The following is a 12,968-nucleotide window of genomic DNA, read 5'->3' as shown; positions in this document are numbered from 1 at the left end:
TTTGGATACTCATTAACATATCATGCATATTTATGAGCTGTTAGCTAACCATCGTTATTTAGGAATTTCTGAGCTTATGAGTTCGAAAAAATGGTAAACTTATTTTGATTTTTTATAAGCGAAATCAATATTTTTTTCGGATTTTTTTTCGGCGAAAGTAAATAACTTTATTGTAACTACAAAGTGGTCTATTCAAAATTTGATTTTTTTCATCTTTATTTTTCATGTTTTGGGGGACAATACAACTTTAATGATCATAACTGGCCCTCTGGCTGGGAGACCAGTCTTTGACTGAAGAGGTCGCCCAGTACAAATACAATATTTCAATTGAAAAATATTTGTAAAAATATTTCAATAAAAAAAAAAGCCAAACTAATCCGAATTTGCAAAAGAAGAATCATATTATTATTATACAACTATAGTAATAGTATAGTACACTACAGTAATTATTGTGTAAAAAAAAGTAAAGTGCCAGTATCTCAGTACTGTAATACATGTGTGGGGATCCACGACATGTGTCATTATACTGTATATAATACCTAGTAGGGGCCGCCCTCTACAAAAGGTGCCCCAACTGAGCATCCTACACGTGATGATGGCGTTCGCGCGAAATACAATTTCGCGGGCTTCGCTGATTACAAGCCGATACACTGTTTTCGTAGGTCTATTCAGTTGAACCACAAGAAAGACTTTCTTCGAAGTTTTTCTGTATTTTAATTATATCATTTGCAATATCGATTGTGCACCATTACTTTTTAATTACAATATTTATTTTGTTAGATTAAAAAGGGGGTATTTTCTTTACCTTACCGGTGTACTACTTTACTTGAAATTGAACCAACGGGAAGAACGCTGTGCTAGGCCGCTGATCAATATCCTGTCATTGTTGTGTACTTTAGTTTGCTGTCGTTTGGTGGTGGTGGAGACAACATTCAATACTTTTTTGTCGTCGTTATTTTATAACTTTTAATTTATTAATATTTTGAAAATGGAAACATTTTCTCCGTCTAAACTTTTTCAACTTCAAAACTTATCACAAATTCAGAGTTCGGATTTAGTAGGAATGGATGATGATCTTGTTGATGTTGTCGGCTACACACCAACTCCAGGCCTGAAAAGCAGTCAGGTTTACGGGACGCGTCCTCAGCTCGGCAGACCACCGGTAAGTAAAATTTTGCAGGGTACGCCCTTTTTAATAAAATGGGATAGGTCTAGCCTCCAGTTCTAAACAAATGAAATAGGTGGAAATGAAAGATTCAATATTTAATGCTGATTTAGTTTTTGGCAATTTTTAGCCTTCATTAGAAGTTGGGTTAATTTTATTTCAAAAAAAAAATTAAATTCAGAAACTTATTATTTTTGTAGATTTTATTATTTTCTAGGCCTAGACTTATTCTATATAATATGGTGTTTTTTAAATTTGTAGGCAAAAAGAAAATTAGAATTAGACTCGACAAGTTTAGAGACAACAAGTCCAAATTTCCAACAAGGATTTAAAACGCCAAGTCCTAAAATGGCAAGGAAAAAAGCAGCGGTTACTCCAAAAGGATCAGCATCCAAAGGTACTGTATAATTAACTTATTTTCAAGGAAAGAAACATTTTCTATTCTTACATTTATTATACTAATAATATATTTTAAAAAAAAAAAAGTTCAAAGCGAATACCGATTTTATTTTTCATTTTGTTAGTAAAATCACCTGTGGAGAAAACCAGATACGACACTTCTCTGGGCCTACTCACCAAACGTTTTGTGTCACTTCTACGAGGAGCTCCAGAGGGCGTATTAGACCTGAACAATGCAGCCGAGATATTAAATGTGCAAAAGAGACGTATTTATGACATAACAAATGTTCTGGAGGGAATTAAACTGATTCAGAAGAAATTTAAGAACAATATTCAGTGGAAGTAAGTCGATTTACTCAACAGTATTGTGTTTTAAATTCAGCTACTTTTTTCTATTGTAAAATTGGTTGAATAAAAAAAAAATCATCTATATCTGATAGACTAGACAATTTGAATTCAAATTAAATAAAAAGATTTATTTAATATTATTTCTTATATGTTATTATGGTAACTCTTTCAACTCATAGTTTGTTTGTTTTTTATTGCTTTCCACACATAATTAATAAGATAATTAAGTTACAAAAAACATCATATACAGTATAAGAGAGATGTGTGGCAAATAAGTTCAAGGAATTTTAAAGCTTACCCACCACAAAAAATACATAATCATAATCTATAATGACGAGTAAGAAAATAAATTGAAAATAATAAAACAGTCACTATTATAGTTTTGTTCGTCCTGTGTTTTCTAGGGGAGCTTGCAATTCTGTTGCCGTGCGGAAAGATGGAACAGAAGGTGTGCCCATTAGTGCAGAGTCTGTCAACCTACATACAGGTAGGTAACTTTGTAGGCTAACAGATTGAATATAAGCAGACACATCTGAAAATATCTAAGGTCGCCACTCTTTCAACAAGGTTCAGGAATACAGAGATAGCCCCTACACATATTCACTGGATTCTTTTGTGTACACTGGATCTCCAGTTTAAAGTCCTAGAAGATTACTCCCACTCGTATGCTTGAGGAATGCCTATATTATGGCTATGGTTTGCAGGATTTACCATTTGCAGCAATCATGCCTTAACCACTCAGCTCAATTAAATACCCTTTGTAAATGTACAGAATAACTATGTTACAAAACCTATTATAACGTTTACAGTTTTTTACTCATTATTTATTTGAATTATAAATTTGCTTTTTTATGATTAGATATTTCAGATTTAGAAGTACGTGAAAAAAGACTAGATGAATTAATCCGAAATGCAACATTACAACTCAAAATGTTAACAGAAGATAGAGAAAACCAAAGATATCCTTTTGTTAAATATAAACATACACCCCCAACCTGCCCCCACCCCCCGGTTCTGCCCCTGCACTTATAACACTGTGTAGTTGCATTGGAATGCTCAAGCGCCGGAGGCCATTGGGTTTAACCTGTGAGCGATCATTCATCATTCATTTGTAATGCATAAAACAATAATATATTAAATTCCTTGACTTCTATATTCACGTTTGCATATGTAACATATCACGATATTCGTAATATACAAAGTTTCAACGATCAGACCGTGATAGCAATCAAGGCACCACCAGAGACTAGGCTTGAAGTTCCAGACCCAAAAGAGGTAGGCTTTTTTATCCAGAATTTATCATGTAATGTGTAACAATAAAAGTGATCATAACGTGGTATGGTATGATGATAAATGATGTGCTTTTTTCTGTAGGGTGTGCAAATATGGTTGAAGAGTACCAAAGGTCAGATCGAGGTTTTTCTGTGCCCAGAAGAAACTCAGGAGGCAAACATACCATTGGCAGACTATAGTAATACATCCTCAAATAGTAGTCTAGGTAAGTTGCCTTTTTGTTTTTAATTTATCGTGATTCAACCTGGATTTTAACCCAGAATATTCAGTTATGAGGTGGTGCTATGGGTGTGTGCCAGAACATTGGTGGAAAAACCATCACATAGAACTGGATATTAGATTTAAAACTTAATCACTTTCTTTTGAAACAGGAACAGAACATTTCAAGTCAGGAGGCATCGACGATGATGAACTAGATTCTCTCCAAAAGAGCCTTCTCCTTCAGACCGATGACCAGAACTCTGGTGACATGGATGATTTTGTCCCTCTCTCACCACCTATGGTTGAAGATTACCTCTTTACCCTTGGTGAAGATGAAGGAATCACAGACCTCTTTGATGCCTACGGACTATGACAAGGGTAATTGTGTTTCTCTTCACATCCTGTGCCTAAAGCCTTGACATTTCGCATCATACTTAGATTGGTCAAAGTAATTGACCATTGATAAATCATAATGTTTAATGACTATGTCTTTTTAATTTTGCATCATAATCGCATTGGCCATATTAAATGACCATTGATAAATCATAATGTTTAATGAACGCTATGAAAGCTTTTAACAAGCAATAAGTTATAATGTATGCAAATTAAGTGGCACATAATTTGGATGATTTTGGAATTACAGAGATGTAATTAGTTTGGTGTTTTGTTTTTGGAATGATTATGAAATGATATTACAATGCAGATGCATTTGAGAATGCAGAATATATTTGTTTACTTAAATGATTTAATATCACATCCCACTACATTTAGACCCTATTTACACCAGGGTGTGCTCCAACGATGCATTTACTCCATTTCATTGGATAAATTGTAATGTAGATAAAGATAAGATTGATATTGCAATTCGATTTAGAACATAACGAAACAACTATAGAAAACTAGACAAAAGTACGTGCAAAAAGGTGAAAGAAAATATCTATACTATACTGCATTTGAGCCAGACCAAATCATTTGGAACAGCTCCTGAGGTGGTGTAGATTTTGGCTGCTCTAGAGTTGTGCCAAAAGCATTTATCCTTTGCTGGCCTGCGATAAATCAAAAGTGTAAATGGGGTCTTTCTGAAGGTCCAAATAACACATTATTTCTTTGTTTGATATACAGATATCAAATATCACACATAAATTGCGTTGGAGTGTTTTTAAAGTTAAAATTGCCAGCCACAAAAAATGGTAGTGTAAATGAAGCATTTCTAAATTTTAGCAGCTTTGGTTTTTAATATCATTTATAATCATTATCTTAAAAGTATATTTTACAATGTAACATTTTATATTTGTTTATGGGCCTGTTCAGTTACCTGGGAAAGTTTGAGAACTTTGCTCTGGCAACTTACCCAGCTAAATATTCTAAGATGCCTATGGAAATTAGTAGGTAAAGTTTATTTTTAAAATGTAAAGTAGTCATAATTCATCTACAAAAATGACTATTTTTAGCATAAATTAAGTGTCTTCTAAAGATAATGATTGATAGGGAAACTGAATTAGGCACATGTTAAGCTAAGGAGTGAGTTTGTGTTTATTTTTCAAATAGGGTGATAGAATTACAATGTGTACATTTATTCTAATAACTTGTAATATTCCTGTGTCAAAACGCTAATACTGTAAAATTACAATGGTTTTAAATTAAAGAATTAATGTTGAAATGACTTCATCTGATTTTAAAGATTACCACACACCTGAATTGGCAGCCACAACCGAGAAAATGCATTATCGATGGTTGGTTCTAGTTTTGGAAGATAACGTAGACGCATATTGATTACATAGACACATGTAATTAAGAAGCCTAGCTGTCGCAAATGTACAGATTTACCACTGGTTTAGTCGACATGAGTGTAATACCACTCTAGTGAGCTATATTTCACCGTGGCTGCGACATGATCCGTTCCATGCCCCTTAACAGACACCTTGCGCCGCGGAGTATACGTACATACCGTAATATTCGTATTTGTCGCAGCCAGAACACAAGATCAAAAGAATGTTACAAGTTGGCAAGGTGAGCTCAGTGTCCTGTTGCCTAGCTTTATTGAAGACGCATGTAATTACTTATAACATCAAGAAGCCTAGCTGTTACAAACGTACAGGTTCACCACATGTTTAGTCGACATGGGCGTTTTTTTTGCCGTTTTTGCTTATTTGTACTGTTTGCCAAGTTAACCCTGCAACCTTGTTACAAGTTTCACAGCACAGATTTCTCATTCCAAAACTTCAATTAGAAAATCTTGCATGGACGTATTAATCGCTCGGTTTTCCTCTTTCTATTAGCTTATCTAATGTTAAGGCGTCTCGTGGTCTCATTTTCAATTCCTTTGTCATTCTTTCCAAGTCGTAAGTTTTAAGTTTAACCCCATCAATGCTTTCCTCTTTAAATATAGTGTAGTAAGTGTGAATGTCCAGTAATTGTAGCGACTTGCAAACGTCAGCGACTGTGAAATCCTCTATTCTATCCGGAAGACTACTCCACTTGTTTGGTTTTGGGACTGTTTGACAAGGCTTTGGTTGTTCGTTGCTGTTTCGATCTAGGCGTTGCCCCGGATGCTGCCCTGTAGGACTAGATGGACTGTATGGTGGCGGTGGTCCATATGGTCTTTCAGATATTCCAGATCTGTTAAAAGGTCTTGCTTGAGCCTGTGGGACATTAAAACCTACTACATGGTTTCCATGAATGTCTGTAGGATGTCTTTGCTGAGGCTGGTTCCTATCTATTCCTCTATAATCTCGAGGACTTACTACAGGTTGGCTTGGACTGCGTTGTCTTTGGTGGGTCTGGGACATGTCTCCATAGTTGAGATTACTTAAGCGTCTGCTGTGCATTTCTCTTTGATGCTGAGTCTGACTGTATGAAGGCAACGTTGACGCATGTTGTGGTGCACTCAATCTTCTATCTTTATGTCGTTCTTGATCTGGAGGTGGTCTTGATCGTTCACTATAATGCCTTGGCTTTTTATACAGTGGTTTTATAATAACATCTGTGAATAAGAAAGTTGGGTAAACAGCATAAAGCCACATTCGTTCAAGAAAAAATAAATATGATACACAGTGGGGATAGAAATCCGATAACAATGATCATATTAGGATGGTCTAATCATGGACCTTCAGTGATCATATTATTAGGATGTTCTAATCATGGACCTTCAGTGATCATTTTATTAGGATGGTCTAATCATGGACCTTCAATGATCATATTAGGATGGTCTAATAATGACCTTCAATGATCATATTAGGATGGTCTAATCATGGACCTTTAATGATCATATTATTAGGATAATAATCATGGACCTTCAATGACCATATTATTAGGATGGTCTAATCATGGACCTCCAATTATCATATTAGGATGGTCTAATCATGGACCTTCAATGATCATATTAGGATGGTCTAATCATGGACCTTCAATGATCATATCATTAGGATAATAACCATGGACCTTCAATGATCATATTATTAGGATGGTCTAATCATGGACCTCCAATGATCATATTATTAGGATGGTCTAATCATGGACCTTCAATGATCATATTAGGATGGTCTAATCATGGACCTTCAATGATCATATTATTAGGATGGTATAATCATGGACCTTCAATGATCATATTAGGATGGTCTAATCATGAACCTTCAATGATCATAGTCTAATCATGGACCTTCAATGATCATGGTCTAATCATGGACCTTCAATGATCATGGTCTAATCATGATAATATAATAATAATATAACAATTTATATAGCGCACATATCCACTAAAAGTGCTCAAGGCGCTAATCACAACGCATACTTCATTAATACCATATGCCTCAGCAAAAAGGTATGATTTTAATGAATTTTTAAAAGAATTTTAATCATGGACCTTCAATGATCATGGTCTAATCATGGACCTTCAATGATCATGGTCTAATCATGGACATTCAATGATCATGGTCTAATTATGGACCTTCAATGATCATGGTCTAATCATGGACCTTCAATGATCATGGTCTAATCATGGACATTCAATGATCATGGTCTAATCATAGACCTTCAATGATCATGGTCTAATCATGGACATTCAATGATCATAAAGTTACCTTTTATTCCACGATACATGTTGAAGTTGACCTTTTCTGTTATTGAGTTGATATCTTGCATTATATTGGCCCATTCTGATTTATTACCATTCAGTAAACCTTCGGCGATTCTAACTTCAGTCTCAGTGTCTACTGGTAATATTACAACATCTGTTTCAATAGATTCTAAACAAAAATACGAAAAGCCTTTTTTATTATTCAGAAGTATGAAAAATGGGTATATTTTAAGCGCAGATGTGACAGGTTTAAAGCTCTGTCTACACTATCAAGCTAGTTTGACAAAAAGAGTGTGATGTACCCAGTGATATGACATCATCATGTCCATATATAGGCACATCACATTTTCTTGTCACATAAAGTGTGATAGTGTATAGGAAAGAGCTTTAGACAGCCTTAAAATGCAAAACCGAAAGAGATTTTAATCTGCGCATTGCTTTGGTAAGCAAGCATGTGAGATTCTCTATTTCTATCCCGGGTCATTAGAGAATTTTCACCTGTGTTTTTATATGTAGGCCTACTGTATGTCATAATGAATGCACTTACCAGAACTTACTCGACTACATAGTAGGTAATCCTTCTTTACAACTTCTTTTAAACTAAATGGTCCTTCGATGATAGGTTTTACACCGGGGTCATCGAGTACTGGAGGCATTCTAACAAACTCCACCGTTAATGGAAGTTTTACTTTCTTCCCGTCTTCAAACAAGTCCGTAAGATAAGTAGGAGCAGAATCTTTGAAAAGTAAGTTAAGTAGTCAATTAGTACAAACCAGTGATAATTCCAACAGGGCGAGGCCTAACTGGACACTACGTCTAAAAATAATGTTGACAAGGATGTTGGAAATAAAGTTTAGGCTTGGTTCCCACTGGAGACAAAACGTGGACGTAACGCAACACAAGCGTGTTGACCAATGACTAAGCGAAAGTTCGAATAATCCAAAGCTTGTGATTTGGTCAAATCGCTTACGTTGCGTTTACGTCCTTGCGTTTTAGTGGGAACCAAGCTTTAGAGGAAGACGATCACTGGTGGTGAGGACGGTGATGATGATGAAATTATGACGACGATCGTGGTGTGGTGATGACGATAGCGGAAAGAAATGGGATAAATGTCATCAACTTTTTTTGTAACTTATTTTCGTTGAAGGCTTGCAAGATTGAACACTTTACCTGTCACTCCTTTCTTTGGCATAACTTTTACTTTTTTGCCATAGTGAATCGGCATGCTATATTCCCGATGGCTTGTGTATGCTACGACCCTCCGTTCCTGTATTGTTGATTGTAAACGGAAAACCTGCAGACAAATACAAAATATGTTATTTTTCCATACTTAAGCCCTGTCTACACTACTAAACTAGTTTGACAAAAAAGTATGGTAGTGATATGCTCAAATATGGTACTGATATGACATCATCGTGTCCAAATATGGGCACATCACATTTTTTTGTCACATAAAGTTTGATAGTGTAGACTAATTGTTACTGAATTTGCTTTTCTTGTAAACTGTAAAATAAGCATGTTTGAAGTTTTCAAAAACATATAAATAGAATTAGATACTCTGTAGATGATTTTTACAACTGAGGTGATAGACTTTCTATTGGTGTTCACAGATTATTTAAGCTATGTCTACACTATCAAGCTTTATGTGACAACAAAATGTGATGTGCTCATATATGGACATGATGATGTCTTATCACTACCATATTTAAGCATATCACTACCATATTTGGGCACATCACACTTTTTTTGTCAAACTAGACAGAGCTTAAGAAAATGCGTTTTATATGCTGACAAGATCATTTACCTCATCTATCGAGATTTCCATGTTACTATTCTCCGTAGAACATCCATGTACTACTCTTATGATAAGTGGCAGTTTGTATTCTTTAAGCATCTTTTTCAGTGTATAGTGCTTTTTAGACCATTTCACTCTCCGAAAATCCATGACTTCTTTTTACAACCTATAAATGAAAATACAAATTGGGGTTTATTATTAGCCAACGGGTGGGGAGAGGGCCATACCATAAAAGAAAACACTACACTGTCACATTGAACGAACCGTTCTAAAGCTCTGTCTACACTATCAAACTTTAGGTATGTTATATGATGTGCGGCATGAACATGATGATGTCATATCACTACCATATTTGGGCATATCACTACCATGTTTGGTATGCCCACATATGGTAGTGATATGACACCATACATGAGCACATCACATTTTTGTCACATAAAGCTTGATAGTGACAAACGTTACATATAGCTTAATTCTCTTCAAATATTGGACAAAATGTTTTTATACTATAGGCCTAATCCAGTCATTTTCCCAGAGTGTTTACTTACTAACAGTACATTTAACAGGTTTTCTAGATTCAGGATATTATAATGTATAAGGTAACAAGGTAACAATACGTATTCTTCTTGATAATTGTACAATATGAAGCGGTCGGCCATGACTCACACTAAAGTGATACTGAGAAAATTTTCAAAACTCAAACTCGGCATTGTATTGACACAACAGTTACGCAGACAAACAACAAACATGGCTGTGCCAATTCGTAGTTTTGCCGTGTTTTACAGTAGTTCTTCACAAAGTAAATGCTGGTGTTCTTCAATCGTTAACTCATTCAAAAATGAAATAATTAAAAGATTTTATATGAGCTTACTTTAGCAACGAGGAATACGCCTAAGTGTGCCTTATACTTGCGGCACAGGTAAAGGTTTCACTAAAAATATAATACCTGAATCACCATGTGTAATCTAATTTATATACATAAAAAATACAGTAAAACTAGGCATAATCAACATACCTGTCAATGGATAATCCTATAGGTTTTATTGGGCCTGTCGGCGACGGCGACACCGTACCTGTCCTTCAGTGCGTACTATTTTTGATATGAATTATATTCAATGTGAACAACTATATAAGTATTTGTGATGCAAATTCAAAGTTCACACACCATTGGATAAGGATTTACGTTGCTTTGTCATACAGTGCTTATGGTGGTTTAGTCTACACAACAATCTAGAATTGTTCAATGGATTGTTTCGGCTTAATTCTCCTTTAATTTAATTGTGGCATTTGGGTTGTTTTTTTGTGGGTTGACGCAAAGGTAACTTGGTGTTCCCACTTTTTCCAGCACTGCTATTGAATGAAACGCTTTGCATTAATATTTGCACCCGATCCCAGTGTTGTATCTCCACATACTATCTATTTCCGTATCATTATGAATATTTGGTAATACGGCTCATTTATACCACCTGTGCTGCCTGTATCACGAAGGTTTAAGGGTTATGTTACTAGTTAAGTTAGGCCTATTAGATAGGCCTACACGCGGCCTACACGTGAAACACGGGTGATGTTGTATTACCAAATATTCCTATATTTCGGAAATAGATGTTAGGCCCGGGACTAGGTCCTACCGAGAATCGGCTGAAAGTGACATTTTACTCTTCCCTGCGTTAATAAAATATATTTTGCAATATTTGTAGGCCCTACACATATATGTCACATTTCGACGGGGGAAAATTTCAAACTCAGACGTTTTTAAAGTCTTGTTTGAAGTCTCAAATGATGACCCAATGGACCCAAATTATCCTCACATCCGTCTATCTTCTCGTTTCGTCTCTGGTCTTGTTAATTCATATAATGTTTATGTATATTGCCAAATTCATAACGTGCTCAAGTTTGTAAATTGTTGCAAAGTGTAGACTATGCTTTAAGTTATTTCCTCACTGTTATCAGGCAAGATAATATGCTATTACCCCAATACTTACGTTTACACCATGACCTCTGTATCAGTATTTAAAGTGGGCGTAATTAATTGTATTTGTGGAATCAGATAATCTGTTGATTACGGGACTCAATAGCCGTAAACGAATTCTTCAGATTCATACATACACAAAACTTAACTTTTGGTTCGTAAGAACTAGACCGAAAAGGACAAGCAGTGTGCATCAAGAATGAATTAAAGGATGGCAAACATAGGCCTATTTATACATTGACTGGACTCAAAGTTGTATACGGTGCGTATGGAAAATCTTCTTTAAGAAGAATTTCTATTATTATTTTATATGTTAATGGGCAAAGAAAGCTTTTCAGTATTCAGTATTTGTCCGATTTTTAGGATATCATCAATCAATCAATCAATAATAAATTTTATTTATCATTTATTTTCCCGGTGTTTTTATAACAGAATATTTAATTAATAACAAAGAAAATAATGATTTATACAATTAAATACGTTTTCCATGTGCCGTAGTAGGGCATGAATTTGCCATTGGCAGGGGTCTAAACACAACCGCAACGTCACGTTTTTAGAACCAGGGGGTATCTAAGTAGAACTTGTACATAGCTTATAATAACACTTATTCGGTCTACTTACCCCATATTTCTTAATTATAATAATAAAAATCATAACAAATTATTGCTACCACAGGTGTTTCATAACATACAACTTACCTATACTTGCTGATTAAACTAATTATCACTAATTAAACACAATATTGTTAGGTCTCAGGTGTTTAACATCGGCTTTTTAGGTTTAAGTCTGTTAGTTATAATTCAATTACCGTACCAGTTATATTAGAGGCTTGTTTTCGTAAATATAACTTGCTAAGAACTCTTGCTAAGCATTCTTGTGGAAGGCTTTGTGGAAAAAAACCATTGCGGTGAACAAGTATTACCGCGATTAAATAAAGTTGTATTATTATTATTCTGGCAGTAGTAGGACATTTCGATTGAAGCAAGAAGGATGGGACCACGACAGGGTTTAGTCTACGTGAACTACCAGGATTTAAGAATATACCAACAACGTGCCGAGGCAGCGTTTAAACAACTTGGTTCCAGCTCTGGGAAGATAATCTACTTGTCCGCATCGAGTCAAATGCTTTTAGGATTTAGTTGTATAACTCTTGGAGTACTGACGTTGGTCAGATGTGAACAACCGGACATGCGTATTGGAATTTGGTCAGGAGTAATGGTCAGTCTATTTTATATTTATATTAAAACAAACAAAATCATATTAAAGATGTAGGCCTAGCATTGTCGGGAACATGAAAATAGATACATACAATCAAACTTGAATCTGCATTTTTTAGGCCCAGTTTTAACAAAATTATTCACTTGTAATGTATATGATTTCACTTATCTAAAAACATACACAGTTTATTAACATTAACTTCTTGCTTAACGACCATTTTCTTTAAATTATTTTCGATCCGATGTTTTGGTCAAAGTGAACTATTACATTAAAATTGAAGGTGATAATAATTATAATTATATTTTCTTCTTATAGTATTTGCTTTGCGGTATAGTCGGCTTAGTCGCAGCAGGAAAAACCGATTACACTGTTGTGAGTATTTTAATAATGAATTATAAAATTGTTGCTGATAATAAATTCTAAAGAAATTGATAGTTGTTATAGTAACCAATAAATATTATTATATGGTGTTATCTTTATTTTATTGTTAGGTAATGTGTTATCT

The 12,968-nt window shown here is 34.8% G+C and overlaps 2 protein-coding genes across 3 annotated transcripts; one reads left to right on the top strand and one right to left on the bottom strand.

Annotated features, from left to right (window-relative positions):
• The first annotated feature begins 646 nt into the window (after positions 1 to 646).
• On the top strand, positions 647 to 5,066 carry LOC144839960 (transcription factor E2F3-like). Its single transcript, XM_078695559.1, has 8 exons — positions 647 to 1,162; positions 1,427 to 1,562; positions 1,690 to 1,906; positions 2,317 to 2,399; positions 2,772 to 2,871; positions 3,073 to 3,187; positions 3,287 to 3,410; positions 3,577 to 5,066. The coding sequence occupies exons 1-8, from the start codon at positions 989 to 991 to the stop codon at positions 3,777 to 3,779; spliced, it is 1,152 nt and encodes a 383-aa protein (XP_078551685.1). The 5' UTR covers positions 647 to 988; the 3' UTR covers positions 3,780 to 5,066.
• An 89-nt stretch (positions 5,067 to 5,155) lies between these two features.
• On the bottom strand, positions 5,156 to 10,480 carry LOC144839954 (uncharacterized). 2 transcript variants are annotated; one of them, XM_078695549.1, is made up of 6 exons: positions 10,292 to 10,480; positions 9,286 to 9,442; positions 8,652 to 8,775; positions 8,029 to 8,217; positions 7,486 to 7,650; positions 5,156 to 6,389 (listed from the first exon to the last, which is right to left on the bottom strand). In XM_078695549.1, exons 2-6 carry the CDS (start codon positions 9,424 to 9,426, stop codon positions 5,656 to 5,658), a joined length of 1,353 nt encoding a protein of 450 aa, XP_078551675.1. In that variant the 5' UTR covers positions 9,427 to 9,442; positions 10,292 to 10,480; the 3' UTR covers positions 5,156 to 5,655. The 2 variants fall into 2 exon arrangements, with proteins under 2 accessions (XP_078551675.1, XP_078551676.1); XM_078695550.1 differs by lacking the exon at positions 10,292 to 10,480 and adding an exon at positions 9,825 to 10,002.
• Between the last annotated feature and the right edge of the window lie 2,488 nt (positions 10,481 to 12,968).

Source organism: Antedon bifida, chromosome 4 (genome assembly GCF_963402885.1).
Source record: "Antedon bifida chromosome 4, ecAntBifi1.1, whole genome shotgun sequence".
Taxonomy (NCBI): domain Eukaryota; kingdom Metazoa; phylum Echinodermata; class Crinoidea; order Comatulida; family Antedonidae; genus Antedon; species Antedon bifida.
Note: the sequence above shows the minus strand (reverse complement) of the source record. Positions and strands in the feature narration are given on the sequence as shown.